Source organism: Necator americanus, chromosome X (genome assembly GCF_031761385.1).
Source record: "Necator americanus strain Aroian chromosome X, whole genome shotgun sequence".
Classification (NCBI taxonomy): Eukaryota; Metazoa; Nematoda; class Chromadorea; order Rhabditida; family Ancylostomatidae; genus Necator; species Necator americanus.
The window spans coordinates 25,346,266-25,367,163 of record NC_087376.1 but is presented as its reverse complement, the minus strand read 5'-3'; the positions used below and the strand labels follow the sequence as shown (position 1 = coordinate 25,367,163).

At 39.6% G+C, this 20,898-nt stretch overlaps 2 protein-coding genes across 3 annotated transcripts; both read left to right on the top strand.

Annotated features, from left to right (window-relative positions):
• Positions 1 to 1,324: 1,324 nt before the first annotated feature.
• On the top strand, positions 1,325 to 20,446 carry RB195_025440 (uncharacterized protein; the record flags this gene model as incomplete). Of its 2 annotated transcripts, XM_064213589.1 has the most annotated exons (13): positions 1,325 to 1,454; positions 1,558 to 2,458; positions 8,734 to 8,768; positions 9,456 to 9,552; positions 10,145 to 10,277; positions 10,332 to 10,444; positions 16,826 to 16,941; positions 17,446 to 17,598; positions 17,659 to 17,790; positions 17,972 to 18,141; positions 18,205 to 18,360; positions 19,387 to 19,550; positions 20,274 to 20,433. In XM_064213589.1, 13 exons carry the CDS (start codon positions 1,325 to 1,327, stop codon positions 20,431 to 20,433), a joined length of 2,460 nt encoding a protein of 819 aa, XP_064069470.1. The 2 variants fall into 2 exon arrangements, with proteins under 2 accessions (XP_064069470.1, XP_064069469.1); XM_064213588.1 differs by lacking the exons at positions 1,325 to 1,454; positions 1,558 to 2,458; positions 8,734 to 8,768 and having other exon boundaries at positions 9,419 to 9,552; positions 20,274 to 20,361; positions 20,420 to 20,446.
• RB195_025441 (uncharacterized protein) lies at positions 1,575 to 2,462 on the top strand (the record flags this gene model as incomplete). The annotated part of the gene is made up of 1 exon (XM_064213590.1): positions 1,575 to 2,462. One exon carries the CDS (start codon positions 1,575 to 1,577, stop codon positions 2,460 to 2,462), a length of 888 nt encoding a protein of 295 aa, XP_064069471.1.
• Positions 20,447 to 20,898: the final 452 nt, after the last annotated feature.

Here is a 20,898-nt window from a genome sequence, read left to right as displayed (position 1 = left end):
CCTCAGAGAGCCGTGAGATGAGATATCGTCGTCCATGTCCCCAGCTTGACGTAGCGATGCCAGAAGAAAACATACCAGTTTCTACGCTCTTATATTGGAAAATCAGCTACAGAAAAGAGAAGGACGAGATGAGAATGACAGGATACGTTTTGCGAAGCATCAGAATGATTCCTGGTGCCGGAAATAAGTGATACTAGAGCAATTGTAGTAGGATCAAAACGACATGAAGCACGGCGCAGTTGCGTAAGCGGCTTCCATCGAAGCGGCGCGGTGGAGCGTTGCGGTTAAGATCGTGGTGGAACCCCTGCCAGCATCACCCTTCGCTTCAGTTCGCGATGGTTCCATCTCGATTTCAATGTTGTCTCCAACGCACCGCTTCGAGCGCATACGCAAATGCACCGTGCTTTCATGTCGTTTTGACTTGACTATACGTTGCAAAGTAAGGTGCATCCGCGCCAGAATGGTGCAGCTGCACCAGATAGTGAAATGGCTAAGCTGATCTGTTGGTACCCTATAACGTCACAGCAAATCAATGTATGAAACATCTAAAAAATACCTCATGGCTTCAGTACTTGCAATAACGTGCTCTAATGCACAATGTCACACGTTTGGTTTTTTGTACGTTTCATCCGTATTCTCATACCCTGATTTCAGAAATGGCAACACACAGCACACAACATGCTTAAAAGGATCACTCCACGAATCTGGGGTGGTGCGAGTTTTAGATGGTTATGCCCATGCGGAGTCGTAGATTATAGAGAGAAAGGTGATTCCGTATATTTCTTCCTAATTGCCGTTAAAAACGGCGCTGAAGATGCGACTTCGAGCGTTCCGGCGCGCTATTTTCTACAAGGAGTTCGATTGGAGCGCACCAGCTTTGGGCACGTGCCGCATCTTCCGGGCCGTTTTTTACGGCAATTAGGAAGAAATGGACGGAATCAGTCTCTTCTCCATAATATACGATTTGGAAAGGAACAGAAAACAAACAAACAAACACCCCTAATAAAACTTTTTGTGCTACTAGGGAAACTTGATCGAGTTTAAATAGTCGTTCTTCTTAGAACGTTCTTAAAAGCTGATTTTTGAGGCGAGATTGCCGAGAAGCTTCATCAACGTAAATACTTGATAAGAAGGTATTGCTTATAATTACTGCAATTTTGATACTGTCGGAAAATATCTCTTTACAAGAGTAATCCTTAATAGGATTGAAAAAGTCTTGGATTAAGGACAGCCATGCGAGCAAGCAAGGTTTCGGAAAGGATTCAGCACGATTGACCACATTCACACTGTTTCGAAACTCATCGAGGTATCACGAGAGTACAAGATGCCGCTCTGTCTCACCTTCATCGACTTAAAGAAGGCCTTCGACTCAGTTGAGACGGAAGCGGTCGTGGAAGCCTTGGACAACCAAGGCGTCCCTACTCAGTACATAAAGGTACTTCGAGAGTTGTACAGTAACTTCACGACCGGAATTTCGCCATTCTACAAGAACATCATCATTGACGTGAAGAGGGGGGGTCCGACAGGGTGATACAATTTCACCCAAAATATTCACAGCCACCCTCGAGAACGCAATGCGAAAGTTGGAATGGGGCGACATGGGAGTGAAGGTTGATGGTCGGCAGCTACACCATTTGCGCTTTGCTGATGACATCGTACTGGTAACACCTAGCATCAGCCAAGCGGAACGAATGCTGGCCGAATTCGACGAAACATGTGGATGCATCGGTCTTCAGCTGAATCTACAAAAGACGATGTTCATGCGGAACGGATGGGTCTCGGATGCCCCATTCACGCTCAACGGCACGAACATATCCGAATGCACCAGCTACGTTTATCTGGGTCGGGAACTGAACATGATGAACGACCTGACCCCTGAGCTGGGCAGGAGGAGACGAGCGGCTTGGGGAGCGTACAAGAACATCGAGGATGTAGTGAAGAAGACCAGGAACACCCGGCTCCGTGCTCACCTCTTCAACACCACCGTACTTCCTGCTTTGACCTATGCTTCGGAAACCTGGGCATTTCGCAAGCAGGAAGAAAACGCAGTGAGCGTCATTGAACGCGCAATTGAGAGAGTGATGCTAGGGGTATCCCGTTTCACGCAATTGAGGGACGGGATTCGAAGTTCTCTCCTACGTCAGCGATCGAAGATTAGAGACGCCGCCGCGTTTGCCAAGGAAAGTAAAATAAGGTTGGCCGGACACGTGATGCGCTTTAACGACAACCGTTGGACCAGAGCCGTGAGCGACTGGGTTCCACGCGATATTAAGCGCACTACAGGAAGACCGCCGACCCGATGGTCAGATTTCTTCACGAAGTCCTTGAAAGAAAAATATGATGCTCTTCGTGTCCCACGCGAAAGGAGGAACCACTGGGCTACTCTGGCACGCGATCGGGACAAATGGAAGAATTACTGGCGCCCGCTCGACCAGTTCGAAGATCAACGGGAGTCAAGGTGATCAAGGTGATCAAGGTCGGAAAATATAGTCGGGTTAAAATATTACGCGCTCGAAGCGGCGCGATGGAGGCAGCAGTTGGAACCGAGGTGGGACCATCGCATGCTGCAGCGATGGGTGGTGCCAGCAAGGGTCCCGGTGCGCTATTAACCGCTACGCTCCACCGCACCGCCCCGAGAAAACCCACGTACGCATTTGCACCGTGCTTCATGTCGTTTTGACCCTACTACAACGGGAGGTGACTTATACATCAAACTTCTGAGCTCTTCATGTGAAGTAGAAGTAAGCAGACAAAGTGTATGACAGTCCAACGTCAGCCGAATTTGGGATGTATACATACCTGATCTGTTGTCTATACAAGTCTGATTGTTACCTGCTCTCGATGGCCCTGCTTAAAACATCGTCGATCTGAAGTACGAGGTGTCGATAAGCACTTCACGTGAGGCGCCGGATTTCGAAGAATCTGGAACAGTGACGAATTGATAGATTCTTTGCAAGCTTTTGCTGTAGATCAAGATTTGGACAGGACTTTGTTCAAAGATGATACGCGTTAGTGAGTTGACAGATGTAACATGGCCTATTGTTATATATATTTGCAGTTTTGCTTCGCTAGTATACATATACCAAATATTTATCAAGGATAAAATTTTTTGAGATCGGCGTACAATACATTTAGAGGTATCTAGGAAAACCGGCAATTTTTTTCAGCACCGTCAACGTTCACTACATTTGACCTGAATACTTATGCGAATATGACTCAACGGACAACTATGATTCTTCTTACGTTTTTTCTGCAAAATTCTGGATGGGAACGAATAGTTATTCTGTTAGTTCATTACTATAAAAAAGTTGGTCATTGAAAGATGATATATGATCACATCATTACATCGGTTGATATCAAATCGTGTTCTTAGGCGCAGTAGTGAGTTGTCTTCATTTCTTTCAAGCTTGGAACCAAGGGCCAGCTGTTGTGGTGAGGTATATACATATCCTGGCAGTGACGAATGAGCATTAGGACCGCTATTCGCAAGACGGCCAAGAGAAAGCACAAATCTTCAGATAGGTGACCTCATTTTCTGTTCTCGAGGATTTTCGTTGCACTCCTCTTTAGCGTTGTATCCGTTGTTTTCTTGAACAGGGAAGCATGGAAACAATCTATGTGTTACTGTTGTTCTATGACGATGAAGCAACAACGAGCAATGTTTTTTTTCACAATTAGCCCCTGTTTTTCGTTTACATTCGCTGACTTCTTCCGATTGGAAAGGAGTTAGCCTGTAAGTATGGTATCTGCTGTATGTTTTTTTTTTGTAAAGAACATTTCCATGCACATCCATTCTGCCATGCAATCTCAAGCATGACTCATTGAACCACTCAATTGAGATGGCAGAGGTAACTGATTTTCATTAGAAGTGAAATTACAAATGAATTTATTAAGGTGAAAATAAATAAGATAGAATGGACTTTTGTTAGGCATCGTGGCTTGGTACTGTCTTATCATTTGTGTATCTAAATATTTTCCGTAGAACAATCATCTACATGTAAAATGGACAGATCAAAAGCGCAATAACGAGTTGGCCGTTTTGGGATTTCTCCCTGTAGTTCCATTATAATCTACGATCCTACTTAAGGTTCGAAAAAAAAATAACGTATAGGTGGAGTAGATAGGAGAATGGATGAAAACAGCTGAAAAATGAACGCCGTTTTTTGCCGCATTATCTGTATTCATCATTCTTTTTGAAGAAATCGTTAATTTCTTAACACTTTGAGGTTTATTGTTCGGAACGTAATGCGAGAGCGCTAGACCTGTGCAAGTACGTACCTCACTTGCTGTTCTTGATGTCCTTGCTTCGTTATGTTCACTTGTCGGATCCGCCACGCCTGTCACTTTACAATCAAACACAATCGATTGCTTCTCTCAATTCTGCTTCCATTGTCGCCCTTATGCTAGAGGAATCAGTGAAAATGAGTAGCCTTTGCGATATTTAGATTTTTACCAATTTAGATATGTGGATCTCTCTAGTATTGCATTAGTGTTCGCGCAAAGTTTCTGCTGAAGTGTTTCGTATGAACATGATCAAGATACCGTTCTTCTGAACTGTTTTATTGTTCTCAAACAGCGTCTCTCAGATTTTACATGAATTGCATCGCAAAGAGATATAGTGTCTATGTCAGTCCCTCCGAATATTTGCTTGCATTATCGTCAAGTGTCCGCGACTCACCTTACCTTCGTCTCAGTTGCGGCTATCCTTTTTCTCAAAGAATCTGACTTGAGTAAGTGTCTATGATTTGGGTTTAGTGTTTTGTTTTTGTTCTTCCACTTTTCTGAACATTTGCACAAACGTCATGTATCTTGAAGACTTACGTTGAGTTATTGCTTTTTCATGAAAACAGCAAAACATTTTCACAGCTTTGATTTGTATACATATATCCACAACTACCCAGTATGAAGAAGCATGTGACCGGAAAAAGATGTATGTCTGTGTTGCAGACATCAAGGAACAAAACATCTCCTTTTTGAAATCTTTGTGAAAACGACAGAGAAACGTTCATTATCGCTTCTTACCGATTTTTGATCCAAAAAAGCAAGAAATCGAGGTATTCAGCCAAGAAAAGGAAAATATCAATAGTTTTAGCACTATTATTCTTTAATTGTAGTGTAGTTAGTGGTTTTCAGAGAAAAAAAAACCAAGCAGTGCCTCTTTCTGTAAACTTTTCATGGTAATTCTTTTGCTCAGAACTGCTCTTGAGGAAATTTCCAAGAAAAAATAAGGAAAATGATACCATTAAAAACCAGCACGCTGTTCTGCTATCGCTTAGAATAAATGCTACAAGCGTAAACGAATGAGAGATATGTACTCAGGAACGCGTAGAGATGCTTGAACTTTTACCCAACTTTTTCTTTTCAATCCCATTGTTCTATAAATTTCCAGAGGGCTTTCGTTGCTATGCGCCATCCAGATCTGCACACCTCGCCTTTTTTTGGAACCTTCATTTTTCTCTGTATCCAATCTTTCAAGAGGACTTCTTTTATCGTATCTTAATTTCTGAATTTGGATCTTGTTTTATATCTTCTCCTCTCACGTTCATGCACTTCTTTTTTGTGTTAAATTCTGTTTTTGTGGTTATCTTCTCTTCAAACGTTCTCTCAATATATGCTTTGTTGCCATCGACATTTGTAATCCAGATAATCCTAAATGCTTCAAAGTTTGACATTTTCTCATTAGCAGTTAAAGATCTAGTATTAGCATACATTTTTGATACATTATAAATGTTGGGATTTTATACAGCTATCGATGATCAGTTTCACTCTTGCGCAATAAAAAATATAGTTTTTTTTTTTTGAGAATTAGACCTGTTTTATCATCTCTTCCCATCAATTATTCAATTAGGATGGAAGGTTTTTTTCAGTCTTATTTCGTAGGTGTTCTGAATGTATTCTATGGGGCCGTTAAATGCGGATTGCCTCAATCAAAGCGAGGTGTCCCAGACTGCACTCACTAATTGCACCATTTGCATTTCATGCAAACATGAGGTTATATCTTTTGAGGACCAGTGGATGCCAAGATAGAGCGCTAACTGACTTTGTCTGCGTAGGTGACGAATATTGATGATCGAGGGTTTTAGTGTAAACTTGCATACTTTCATTCAATCTTTTTATCATATCACGTACTAAACTTCACAATATCACTCATCCGCAATGTTTCCAAGAAGAAAACAACACAGAATATGATTCTTGCTATAATATTGTTCAGGTTGTACACTGTAGCTTCGACTCTGGTGTTCCTCGTTCGCTAACTACGCATAGCGCCGTCCACTTTGGGCCCGTTTCCCTCGTGCCTGAATTCGCCAACCTCTAAATTCGATTAGACTTCCTTTGAAAGAGCTCGTGGAAAGCCATTCAAACACTAATCTAGTCTCGACCTTCCCGATTTGCAGAACTTCTAGTCTGAAATTGAACCTCAGAAATTTCCCCAGCCCTAACATCTGCACATTGCCCTCTCACTAATAAAATCACCTTTGCCAATTTTGCATTGTAAACAACATCTAAGACGACAATTTTCGAGTTTGAATCCATATTATGGGCTATTTATTTTAATTGTTCTACAAGGACTACTAGTACACACCCCATCACACTAGGCACGAATACTCCGGATTGGCTTTTCATCATTCAGTAACCCCATGTTTAGCTTCACTCTCGCTCCCGTTGAAGGATTACCATGGGATTCACGTTCTCGCGTGTTTCTCAGCCATGTTGTTGTGTTGTGGGTGAGTTTAGGAATATTCGCTCACACATATCCCTCAGTATTGAATTCCACAACTTAGGCTATTGTTGTATGTTTCATCTGCTCAACTAATAGTTTTCTATCATTTTTCGAACGGTGTTATGCAGTCCCGGTGTAGTCTCTATACAGCTGTGCTCCATAATCGAAGGACAAAAGGGATTCTTTAAAAGTTGCATACTACGGTATTCGTACTGTACCAACCCAAAGCTATATCCTTTTACACAGTTATTAATCGAGCACCACTGCACTTCTCTCTTTTTGTGATGAACTTCAGAGATTTTATATCCAAGTTCTCGATCCCTTACCTTGCAAAAATTGGTAGATAACGAAAAAAACATACCCTTCAAAAGACTTAAAATGTTTTTTTTTCTTTCAAAGCATCTGTGCCAATTACACACATCTATTATATCTCAGTAAAGCTCCGAAATTTAAGCATTCTTTTTGGATTTTCTAAAACGAAGCAACAGAAGAATTCAGTTGCATGGAAACGTCACTGTCGTATTGGGGAAATGTCATTTGCTAGTTTTCACATACTTCGGCTTACTCACTATTTCCTTTTCATGAGCAGAACTCACTTGAGCTAAAAATATGTAAACGCTAGGATACGAACTTGTAAAAATGGAAATATTATTAATAAATATGTAGGAGACCCACATAGATGTTCATTATGGGTATCCTAAAAATCAAGGAGATCTTCCTTTTCTGAAGGAAACGATGTTAGAACTCCTTAAGTACGCTACAAGGATTCATTTTTCTGTGAGTCTTGAAGAGTGGATAGTTTAGTGTTAATTTATCCTTTCGGAATGCTGCAAAGCGTTCGACTTCAGTTCATAATAGCAGAGGTTTATGAACGCGTACACGGGATATACAACGACTTGCGGGAGCAACCGATATATCAAGTCATTGTCCTTGTCGTCCGTTACAAATCCGGTTCCAATTTGTCGACGCCATAGGGATTCAAGGTTTGGTTGGCCTAGAGTGGTTTCGACCCATCGTTCGAGCAGACCCAGGGGAACCTCTTGCCAACGCTACACCCCAGGCACTCTGGAACGTACTTCGATAAATGAGAATGGTCCCAGTCATTAGGATTCTGTGACGGGAACGCTTTGATGCGAGGAACTCACTCCTCAAGCTCATCTGTTCCTTTTCATTTAGGAAATGGTAAAAATTTATTGCGTTTGAAGACCTGGTCAGTACTTCGGTACTGACCTTGCTGCTAAGCTGATGTTATAAATGTTTCATCGTGCTTCCGTTGCTATTGCGTATTTTTATCCGCCAAGAATATTAGGAAACGCCTTGTCTGCAGCAATAGAATTAAGGTTCTCCCATAGTGGAACATGTGCTAATGGGGTAAATTACCATTTTAAGAGTCTTTTTTTTCGTGGAATCTGGATTTCCAAACTGTCCTGATGTCGTTTGCGTGTAAATAAGTGTGATACAAAAACAACACTCCCTCTACACAGATGACTACAATTTTGTGAGATTTTCAAACTCTCAACGCTTCATGCCAAACGTGTGGCGCTGTCTCAACATCTCTTGCCATTCGCGACTTTGCATAATTGAGCGCACGATTGACTTATCGGCTGTGGTGCATCGCATGAGACATGACAACTCCAGCCTCAATTTCGTGACGTTGTTTCCACTAAAACAACTTAAAATCCAATATTTCCATTTAATCCCCTATGTGTAACTTTGTAGTCGAATTTCGGCCGAATAATTTGTTTTTCCACTAAAATTTGGAATCCACTGTTCGACCGTCTAATTTTCCTTAGTATCGCATGATCGTTTGGTTTTTCTATGACTCATGTGATTGCGTTCGATAGGAAACGTTAGGATGTGGGCGTAGTTTGAATACATCTTAGAACAAACCTCTAGCTGTACATACTCCTAGCAGATAAAGCACAATTTTGCATTATTGATGAGGTGGTCAAATAGGGTTTCCTCCAAATGGGACTTCCTACGTGAAGATCTTATTATGGTCACCACTCCAGTGCGGACTCAAATGACACTTTATGCTCAGTACGTAGTAAGTACACTTTACGCAATTACATAGCTGGATGAAATGCTGGTCGTTTTCATTGTTAAGTCGATGTATCACAATATGTCCTTACCTCATTTTGACATATTGCCGTTTTTCATAGGGCTATTAGGACGTTAACTTATATAAATTCTCTTTTTAAAGTACTTTCACCAGTGCCTGTCCCATGGGATATTCCGGCTTCGCCACTATCATTGTCTAATTATGTTGTTTACCCTCTTCGAACAGGCTACAACCAGCTCATACCTCTGTTCCTTCGTTCCCGAAGCTTATTTTGAGAGCTTCAGTCGATGCTTTTCTGCAGTATTTTTTGTATAGAGGAATTCAGTCAGTCAAATTCAAAATTGAGTGGTCATCTCTAAATTATTCGCAGACTTACTAACAAATCATTTCTCTGCACAACTTTTTTTATGTTTTGTTCTATCACATAAATGGAGCAACCCTTACTTTATCTCCATTCTATTAACATTGCTGAATCCCAACAGATAATTTCCTAACAAAATTAACAACTAACTTTTTCTCATCTAAGCGAACGATCTCAGCAATGGAGTGTTTAACAAAATCCATTCAGAGTTATCGAATCTCGAGATTTCAAACTCACTTTGTTCGTTCTACTCCTCAGTGCTGTCCCCCTTCCAATGGACGGGGTTGTTGATGATCCTGGTATTTTTTCAGGAAACACATATACAAATAATGTGAATGTGATGATATCATCTACCCACAGACTTGTGCGGGTCTTGCTCAGGATATTCCCCTCACTCATCTTAATCAAGTCAGTACTTTTAAGAATTACACTAATTGACTCAATGAAATGTTGACAATAGGCAAAGACGAAAAAAGAAAAGATTTCCGAAGTTACGAAATTTTTGATTTTGGGGTTTCCGGGACAGCAGTAGATAGTAGTAGGGATGTAGTACTGGAATGTATGAAATGTAGGATCACGCTCACTTGCCCCTGCAAATCCAGAAAAACGCGAATATAGTAGCCGTTTGTGTTTTCGTCTCCCCTACAACGCAACTTCTTACGGATGATAGAACTCGTGCAATCCTTAACGCGTCCGCGATTATGCGTGTGAAGCAGCTTCTGGTGCTTATTTGAATTACACCCACTAGATTGCGGACGTTGGACGACGACGTGTTCCCCGCGTTCCATGGCGTAATAAGTTGCATCGTTGCTTTTTCTTGAATTACTGAGGGGGACTGGACTCGACCACGTTCGATATTTATAAGCATCACCACTATCCCATATCCTTTCGTGAAGAAATCATAATATCGTTAGTTTCGCAATGCGTTTGAAGGTAGTATGAACCCATTTCACTAAGTCACAATAACAAAAGCTATAGGTGAATAATTTTGGGACTTCAGTGGGTACGAAGTACGATCCGTGAATACTGCATGGGGGGTTGTGAAAGGAGAAATTGTGAATCCAGATGGTGGCGATCTAGCTCCAGTTACGCAGTTTCTTGGTGTACCTTATGGTGTGGCCCCATCTGGACAGGTGAGCTTGTAATTCATAGACCACTTCATGTCTTTTACTTTATTTATTCTTCAGTTCCGTTTCAACATGGCTATATCGGCGGCAAAATGGACCCATTTACCGAAAGAAGCAAGAAAACTTGCTCCAGCATGCATTCAGACACAACTGCCTGAGCTCAGCGAAGCGAGGTTTGCCGTTTGTATGGGTAGTAGTAGTTGCATTTATATTTACGAAGATTCCTTCTAACTTTCTTAATTTGTAAGGTGGGTCTGAACCTCATCTGGGCGTACCCAACTGCTTTACATTCTTAACGGTACTTTTCAATAATTTCCTCTATTGGATATCCATGTTTTGCGATGGCCGCTGCGCTTATCTTTGCCCGGATCACCGTCTTGGATTCTGGCATGGCAGAGTGAAGAGGGAGTGTGTGCGAGGTAGAGAAAATGTCTCCGTTGCGACTGACGCGTGTCACCTGGCAAAGATAACTGCTGCGGATTGTACGGCTCTTGCCCTCGAATTGACGCGACTGTTCCTAAGGGTCTTGGGATCTATTGTCCTTATGGATCCTTACATACAGATAGTTTATTAGTTTATTCATTAGTAACAGTAGAATATTACATTTATATACTAAAAATAATATGTTGTCACCAATACATATTCAAATAAATTGAAAAGTAATCGATAAACAGAAAAATTCAGGCCGTAGTCTTATCATATGAAACATGATTTTTTAATGAAAGAAATACAAAGATGTGCAAGAAGTGTTTATTAACGAAACACTGGCGGCATTCAGATCCGCTATGGTGTAGAGCAGATAACTCGCATTTGTTTGCTGTCTCACCATCTCTTGAATAAGTAGATAGTCAATATCTGACGATTTCATCTTTCAGTATATATTTATGGTCCTATCCCGTACGCACAAATAAGACATTGAAAAATCTGTGATTTAACGCAGTACGTCACATGAAAAAGTATTAGCACAAGCTTATGTCCTGACTGCGAGGTTATCTGTTTTTTTTCCTTCAATTTTAAGTTTGCACATAAAAATAAAAAGTGTTGTCAGGGTTTTGTCGGGAACTTTTGCCGTCCCGCTGAATAGACTACATGTCATTGTTTTGATATTTTAAAAATCTCATCGATTTTAGTTTTTCTATATAATTGTAGTAAAGTGCCACCGGCATAAAATGGGAAATTTTCGGCACTTTTTGCTTTTTGCATTTGATCGACGTCGCTGCGCAACTAGCAGTCCGTTTCATTGGTTTTAAAAAATACGAATCACTAGAACTTGGAGACTGGAAACAACTGTTCTATAGCGAGAATTCTCTTCCAAGTAATGCACAACTTTTTCCATCACTTTTTATTTCTCTTTGCATCTTTAAGTTGGAAAGGAACGACCATAAATTATCCCTTAATCCAATAGTTTGCAGAATACTCTGGGAAGAACAATGTCAAAACCTTTATGGAAACTTGCTTGAGTTTGTCCAGGTTGAAAAATGGCCATATTAATTAGAATCTTCACATTTGATTTGAATACTGTCCCGCTCCATTTTAAACATGTTGTGACTGATTTGAAAAGTTTACAGTTTAAAATAAAGTGGAGTATGAGCCTCTTTGTCGGGAGCATTCTTTGTGAAACTCGTCGACTTTTTCGGAACTAAAGGATCTCTTAAATGTTTGAAAGCCGTTCCTTCTGCTGAAGGTCCATTAATGACCGATAATCCAAATAAAATACTTTTGGCATATTACCATTTTTGACATGGATGTCTGGTACGACAAATTAGGATAATTAAAAGTCTTCTGGGATACTGTACTTTGTTCGCTATTGACGTAACAAGGAGGCGAGCATCGCGTTCGACTTTTCAAATCTCAGTTTGGATTGAAATTGGATTTGAATTGAAAATTTGAATGTTTATCGAAACAGCTCTTTTTTCTAGCATTATCAACGTTTCCGTATTCACAAGCAATCACAGTATATTCCTTCTTACACGTACTTTCAAACTTATCAATATTTGATCTTGGTCTGATAACTTTTTTTTTTTAATTGAGGAGGGGTGGGGAGATATCTCCTCTGTAAGACTATTCATAAACACATCGACGTCACATCGACGCCTACCTTTTCTATTGATCCTGACTAAACGTTGTTACACACATACTTTTTAAATTTTCTGAGTTAATTTTCCCTGAGAATGAAGTATTCTCGAGCAAGTTAGTGCCAATTTTCTTAGAGAGCATTTTTGGTTCATAGTATTTTTTTTCAGAGCTTTGTCCACTGTCTCTGCTTGGGACATTGTGTTATTAACTTAAACCAGTCTGAACGTCCGGCTAAAGCCGGACTTCAGACTTTCTGTGATGTTCGCTTCGCTCCCCTTCACTAATCAACGAAAATTAAGTAGTGGCATTTTCTGTGAAATTAGAATTGTGATTTTCTAACAACGTTTTCTTCTTTCTCTTAAAGGAAATTTCGGCTAAAGATTCATAGTTTTCTTTGTAAACGCGTCAGTTCTACAATTGGAGATCATACAAACTTCACCTTTAAGCACTTTTTCGATACCAATGTAATATAGACACGACTTGGAATCATTACTCAAAGTATAGGTTTCCCTCTAGTTTCCCTCAACGATTATCACAGAATGATGGTTCACATGAAATGAAGTGAATGATATCATCGTACTGATAAAGATAGCGTTCCACATCAGATCATGTAAACGGTTGGCTACTATATAAGCAGCAGTTAGCATTCGTGTTTCCACTTTCAGAAGAACGGAGGAGTTGAGGAGAAAACCAATGGGAAAATGGAAAGTGGATATGAAAAATTTGCAACGTGGCATTTACATTTTGCGACATGCACACAAAGTTACTGCGCGATACTTCTACACCATGACCCAGGAATTCGACGCCGTGGGATCCGCCTCAGCGCATTTTATAGCTATTTGGCGTCGGCGCAGCAGCTCGACGCCCGTGGACCCGTCGCACCTCCTTTTATAGTTATCCGACGCCAGTGGACCCGTGGCACCCCCCCCCCCTTTTGAATTTCGTGACTCACACACACACGTGACAGAATAAGCCCGTTATTATATATTATGATATTTTCATTATTTCTACTGAGTACTCCAAATCTCTGGATGTGGAATTCATTACAATTCATTTGGTCTTGTCCAGAATAAAAGTTAAAGTTTAAGTTTCTGGCGTTAATCAATCCACTTTGGATGAGCCCCCACGTTCACTTCAATTCAGAATCGTTTGAGGTTTACGAACTGGCCTATACAATGACTTGCGGTGGCTAGCCGATGTGTCAAGTCAGTGCTTTTATCCTCCCAGACAAGTCTGGTACCGATTTATCGACCCCGGAGGGATGAAAGGCTTGGTGAGCACTAGGGCGGATTCGAACATCCGATCGATTATGCAGTAAGCGGAAACTCTGACCGCTACACCACACCCGCCCTTTGTTCAGAATATTAGGGAAAAATTAACACATAAAAGCAATTAAAAAATTTCGAAAAAATTTAAAGAATGTATCATGTAAGTATTACTATTAAAATAGTGAAGAATAATAATATATTAAAATAAAGGAATATATTAATAGCACAGAATATTAAAATTAGATATTTTAGTTTTTGCTTTTGCACACTTGGTATTTCACAGTAAAAGAAACCTTGCGCAGATCTTAAAGTAGGCATGTTTGGATGATATTTGTCAAGGGAAACTCAATATCACATTTTGAAATTTTTTTCATACCTCAAGAAATGGAATGTGCCATGCATCTCGTTGACTAAAGATCCTCCATCGTCAATGACGTCATGTAAATTGAATTGACCTTTCCGATCTGGACGAAGCGTTGCAAATTATCCTCAAGAAAACCGTTGCCGCGCTTCTTATACGTATTTCTGCATTTGCACGGAGAATATAGTGGATTCCAACTGTGTGATGTTAACTGCGTTGAGTTTCTGAATACTTTTAACCTATTAGTTCGTAGTAACTTCGTTTTTGTTGGGTTTGCTGGAGAGGACATTTTTTAAAAAGATTTTAGTCATTTTATGGTAAGACACTTTTTATTTGAACAAGGTTACCTTTCAGTTGAAAAGGAACTGTAATAATACTGTTATTAGATCAGATCGTTTTTTTTTTTGACGATTCTTCAAAACTTCTCGCAATCTTTTGCTGTAATTGCTACCTTGACACTGCTGAAATTTACTATCTCTCCAAACTTTGAGCTTGATATGTTTTTAAAAATACTTTATATTTCTTACTTGCACTATTTAAATACCATTACAGCTAATTCGATGCTCACTTCCGAACTTTTCCACACGAAGGTAAATTGTCCCAGAATGTTGATGTATTTTCATGTCACTTTTAAAACTACTTTGAAAAATTGCAACGTTTTTGTTTTGTTCTTTTAAGTAGATTACAGATGAGTATAACGTCAATGAAGTTTTTTTCAATCCATATGATGTTAAACATAAATAGCTTGATACGTCCCTCAAATGCTAACTTTAAGGAAAACACATCAAAAAATTACGTATTCTAGACTAGATAGGAGTATGAGAGTTGTCTACGACTATGAGCGTGATAACGCTCATTTCCGCCTAGTAGTCAGTAATCCACAAAAAAGGCGTAAGAAACACCCTTTGTTGCACCTGTTACTCTTGCGATGGGTCCTATTTGGCTTCTGGAAGAAGGTTTTTGGAAGCTAAGTCGTTATGTGGCGAGAGATGACAATGATGGTAATTACATATTCGATTCTCGGCTTGTACTAATAAAATACAAATGAATCTTTTTTTTTCCAGAAGTGCGGAAAAAAGACATGCAAATATCCATTAGGAATATTTTTAAAAATGTCAAAGTCGAATAACAGTACTTCCTTTTTCTGTTAATGAATTCGTGGTGTTCGTTTATGTTTTCGAAATATTCCAAAGGTTCTAGCATTCATTGCAAGTGTGCGTTTGGTTTAATTTTGTGGGATTTTAACAGGTTAGGTATTGTTATGTATTGTATTATTGTTATATGTAGGTATTGTTATCCGTTTTATTTGTTGAATCGTCATCTTATAATTTCTTATAGGTTGTGGTTATTAAGATAAATTCCACATTCAAAGGACTCATTCAGCTTCGAAACTACTCTTTCGTTTCAAATGAAAATGAGATTATGTGAAATGATTTTTTTAACGTGAACGACTCGACGGTTTTTTTCTTTTTCGCAGAACAAAAAAAAATAAACAGCTCTAATATCAAATAATTCTCATAACCCCCAATATTTGCTTCGGAATTCGATTATTTATAGATTCCAATTTGAAGATACTGTGTATGTGTATGAGGTGATTTTGTTGTTAAAGGCAGCATACCACGAATCTGGGGTGGTACGCTACGACTTCAGGTGGAGTATCCGTATACGGGGTCGTGGATTTGGTTCCGCTCATCTCTCCCTGAATCACTGCAAGCAGCCGACCCCTGAATGATGTTTTGCACGATACCTTCTATTGCAGCGCGCCACCCTTGCACACGTAGCTCCTTTACTGCCAATCACGGTAAGTCCGAATTGGTTTTTGACGATTCGCAGGACGGAGGCAGCTCAAGGGGTGGAGCGTTGCAATATATGGCGTAGTACAAAACAGAATTCTGGAGGCGGCTGTTTGCAGTGATGCAAAGAGAGATGAGCGGAACCACCCTCGCTCCATAATCTACGACCTCGTATACGGATACTCCACCTAAAATCCGCACCATCTCAGATTCGTGGTATGCTGCCTTTAAGCGGTTTTGCCGCGCCTTCTATGATCGAATTTGCATCTTGTCGAAAAATCCAAGAGGGGGAGGCGTCCTAGGCCATTCTTCCTGTAAAGATTTCTATGTATGCTTCCTTGTTTTGCAACCGACATTTAGGAGAAACTTAGTTATTGGCCTGACGTGTTGTCTTTATCAAAGGCCTGAAAGTGGTTCATGTTTTTTGATGAAATGCAAATTCTTCTCACTCCTTGCCAAGCTTCAATATCGTTCTAAGTACATCACGCAAGAATTCCAAGCAGCAGAAAAAAGTGACCAGTCTCACCGAACACTGGAGCTGGTGAACCACTGGGTTCTTAAGTATTGTCATTCAAGGCGGAAGAGAATTAAGCACTGGGCAGTATTCGTCATCACTGGTATCTGGGTAGTGTTGAGAAACTGCAGAATATGTGTACATTTGCAATTAATTAATATTTATAAAGTAGTAATATTTTGTGTATGTACATATTCTATTGTTAAGTAGTTGCTGCTTCGTTTTCCATTCAGTCCCATCTTAGCAGAATCCAAGGGCTGGAGGGTGTTAGGCCAGGATTCTGGGTTTGGTATCAGCGCTAACGATGTTAATTGATTAAAGGATACTCTGGACGTGGACGTAGATCATACAAGTACATATATGTACTTGCAATATATAATAGATTAACTGTGTTTATGTTTGTGTAATTGCAGCCAACTTATATTACATTACATTTATATTTGTGTAATTTAGGCCATAAAACCTGCTTTTATTAAAATATGTGCTGTACTTCAAGAAATTGTTATCGTTGCTGAACTAGTGGAGGAATTGATTTCTTTCAGAGCTTTCAAGCAAATGTCTGCTCAACGATTTGACTATGTTCATCGCCTGCTTCCTAAGCTGAAATATCAATCAGAGGACTGCTTATACATGAATCTTTTCGTACCCGAACAACTTGGTTAGTTTCTCTTCTAATATCTTAGTATTTGTGAAGTAATGCTTACATGTTGCTTTCCTTATTTCTGCTAAAAATAAATCCACTAACTGAAGCATTCGCAGGTTATTGGTTTTATTTAGTCACCGTTTCCATCATATTCTGTTACCTCAAATCACACATCTTTCCTTGGTATTAAAACGACTGAAAATAATTCAAGAGCTCCTTATTCGACAAGCTGAGAGAAAAGATGAAAAAGTTTCGTTCTATGAAAACCACCCATTAAGCTGGTTATGCTGGTAAATCTCAATGAAAGGATGTTGCTATTTTATACAGAATCCGACAATGTTTTCCTATGACCCAAAATATTTGCGGATTCTGCGTAAAATTCCTGTAAAATTTCAAATTAAAAATTATGCAAAAAAAACTTGCCAATATACATTCTTAACTGAAAGGCCTACTCCAGATGTTTCTCTTTTTGTCTTTTTGTTGTATCTGTTCCGTTTGGTTACGTCACATTATTTCCAGAAAACTCACAACGAGAATCCTCACTTCCTGTACTTGTTGTCGTACATGGTGACGAATATGGATGGAATGCTGGAAGTCCATACAACGGTAGCATCCTCGCATCACATGGACAAATCGTTGTTGTTACGCTCAATTATCGCTTAGGTGTATTTGGTAAGTCATTTTCATCCAAATACCGTATCTACATTTTTGCTAACCATGCCATTGTGTCAGGATTTCTCGGAAGATGCGAATTTTCGTCGTGTTCTGGAAACAGCGGCATTTCGGATTTGGTGTCAGCGCTAACGATGTTAAACGTGATACTGCCATCATTTGGAGGAAATCCGAAGGCTGTCACATTACTAGGTGAGGAATGGACAGATACGAAATCTCAGTGTTTTTTTTCTAAATTATTTATCCAGGGAAAATCTTGGGAATAGTAGAAAAGGAAGTGGATTTATCAATTGGAGAAGTCTTAGCTGGTCTTAAAAATGATTAATGAGACAAAACTACCATTTAATCTTTCTTGATTACATTTATACTACAGGTTGGGGGTCAGGAGCATCACTGGTGTCCCTCCTGATGGCATCTCCGCTGACACAACCGGGTCGGCGTTTATTTCGACGAGCGATACTGCTCGATGGAACAGCACTGGCACCATGGGCTATGGCCCATAATCCACAACAATATTTTGGCCAAGTCGCCGAAAATCTGGGGGTTAGTGTAGCTTGTAAGCTTTATAAAAATTGAGGAAAGAACAATGGTACTGGAAATTTTTAGTGTCTTTCACGGAATCGCTCCTCCACTTTCAACGAAAATGTAGATACTACGTTACGGTGTATGCAGGATCATCCTGCAGATAATGTCACAAAAGCCGTACAAGCGATCGAAATTCCGACGTTTTTGAGTGGTTTTGCACCGATTGTGGACGGACAGGTCAGTATGTTGTCGTTTTTTGTTCGCTTCCAGTTGGAATAACGTCAGGACAACAATCAGAAAACATATTTTCATAAAGGACAATTTAGAAACAAAAGAAAATATAAAGATCATAGAGCGATCCCTAAGCTTTCCATCCTTTATTTCGGTATGAATACACAGTAAAAGTATGGGGGAGGGCAGTGATTTGCTTAAATTCAGCTGAATCTGAAAGTTGTGAAAAACAAAAAAAAAACAACTTGAAGGGACGAAAATGTCATTCTCCTCATTTCTTTCTCTCCAAACACTTTTTGTGATTTTTTTTGTTGCTGTATTATTTCTGTAATTTTTGCTTCTTTGAGGAGTTCTCACACAATGCAACTTCCACAATTTTCATTTATTGCAGTGTAAGTTTTCTCATAGGGGCGGGTGTGGCGCAGTCGGTTAGAGGTCCGTTGTAGCCACACTGTCGAGGGTTCGAATCCGCCCCAGTGCTCACCAAGCCTTTCATCCCTCCGGGGTCGATAAATTGGTACCAGACTTGTCTGGGAGGACAAAAACACTGACTTGATCATCGGCTGGCCCCCGCAAGTCATTGCATAGGTCAACACGCGTTCCAAAACCTCAACGATCACGAATTCCAGTAAAACGCGTTGGCGCATCCCAAGTGGATTGATACGCCAGTGACTTTATCCTTTATCCTTTTAAGTTTTCTCATTCTTGTTGGCTATGCTTAACGAAATTAGCTCACCGAAGCGGTCAGTGGAGTTCGCCGAGGCGATGGTGTGGCTCGATTGAGCCGTTACCAGTTGGCGATTATTGATCAAGGGCTATAATGTGCCAGAGATCAGTTGATATGCACTAATTGGTCGGAAAGTGTTCGTGTGGTGCCACTGCTTCTGTTGACAATTCTACTTACAACATAAACCGCAGAATTTACAGTTAGAAACATCCGGTTATCTTCATAACTCATTCTTCCTTCCAGAATCTCAAATTTTACCATCTTGAATCAACTTTCATTGTCAGATCCCAGTAGATTAGCTTCAGCTGATTCCGAACTCTCCACGCATCTCTTTCTCTCCACAATATGGATCGCTTTTCCGAGAAATTGATCTTCTTGTGGGATTTTCTTCACATCCAGCCCACTACTTGCTGTCAAATGAAGATCTTAAGTCCGGTCTATCAAAAGAAAGGAGACAAAAAATTTTCAGGCGAGTTAATATATTTCATTTTGCTTACTCTCAAGAAAGACAGGCAGCAAATGTATAGAAAAACAGCAAAAACAAACTGATTCAAAGTTTTCATTTGAAATTTAGAGATCTTTGAAATTTAAAATACCGTTTATGCTGAGATCAATTGCATGTTGCCGAAATATTTTCCCTCCTATTTGGAGCGAATTTTTGAAGGGAGTTGGTGGGATTAACTCCGATGATTTTTGTAGTCGATATTCTTCTTTTCTCGATACTCGTCGTATAATTATCACTTACTAAAAATCGTCAATACTTCGTCATAATGTCTTTCACAAAGGATACTTCTCTGTATGCTTTTGAAATTTGTTAAACTTCCCAGTTCTTACCCAAAAAACAGTGTACAGCGATTATGGAGCGTCAGTAAAATATCTGCTTCTCGCACAAAAAATTCGAAATCTTTCAAATTTTGGAAGTGTTTACATGATTAGAAATCTTCTATGGACTTCCAAAGAACCATTTTATATCCCTAAAATCGTTCAGGTTTGTAAACAACCCTGCTGCAATGGCTTCTAGAAGATCTATAGTTTTTTTAAACGATTATTGATAGTACTGAGCAAGTCATATAATACTTTATTACGTCATTCTCTGCTAAACCTAAACAATTTTTTTTACCGAATGCTACATAAATTCGAGTGCTGGCGTTGAGTTCGAACACACCTACCTCGAAAAGACCACTTTTTTCAGAACGCTTGTGCGGAACTTGTACGAGTATCATCGGTCAGAATTGTTAGCAGCAATAACCAACGAATATACCGATTGGGAAAATCCTCGTGTAAGTCTATTTGCCAATATAGGTGTTGTTTTCGTGAGAAACTTCACCATTGCTACAGTCCTCAATGATTAAAAAAACTACATGATGTTGAGGATACGGAGAGTAACCAGAGAAAATCTATCACTATTTCAAGTAAAACCAAGAAAACACTTAGTACGAGGGTTTGGGAAAGGAGCTAAAGTGTGGATGCGAAAACAAATTACAACTTTTTTTGCTACTGAATAGAGGTTAACGTTTTAAAAGTTTACTCGAAATCCTCTATTTTTCGAGCTATTTTATGTTAGCACGTGTCCCGTGTTTGTTTTTTCGTGCACTCAATTAAATACCAAGTCCAGCTTAGAAACTGATGATTTCTAGTGATCTGTGCACTGTAATATTTGGCGTGTGCCTAGAAAGAAGGTCAAGGATTCCCCATTTTTTAATTCTAGCCTATTTTTTTCATGACATTCGTTGTGGTTGAAGGAAACTCCATTAGGCTTTATATATATATATATATATATATATATATATATATATATATATATATATATATATATA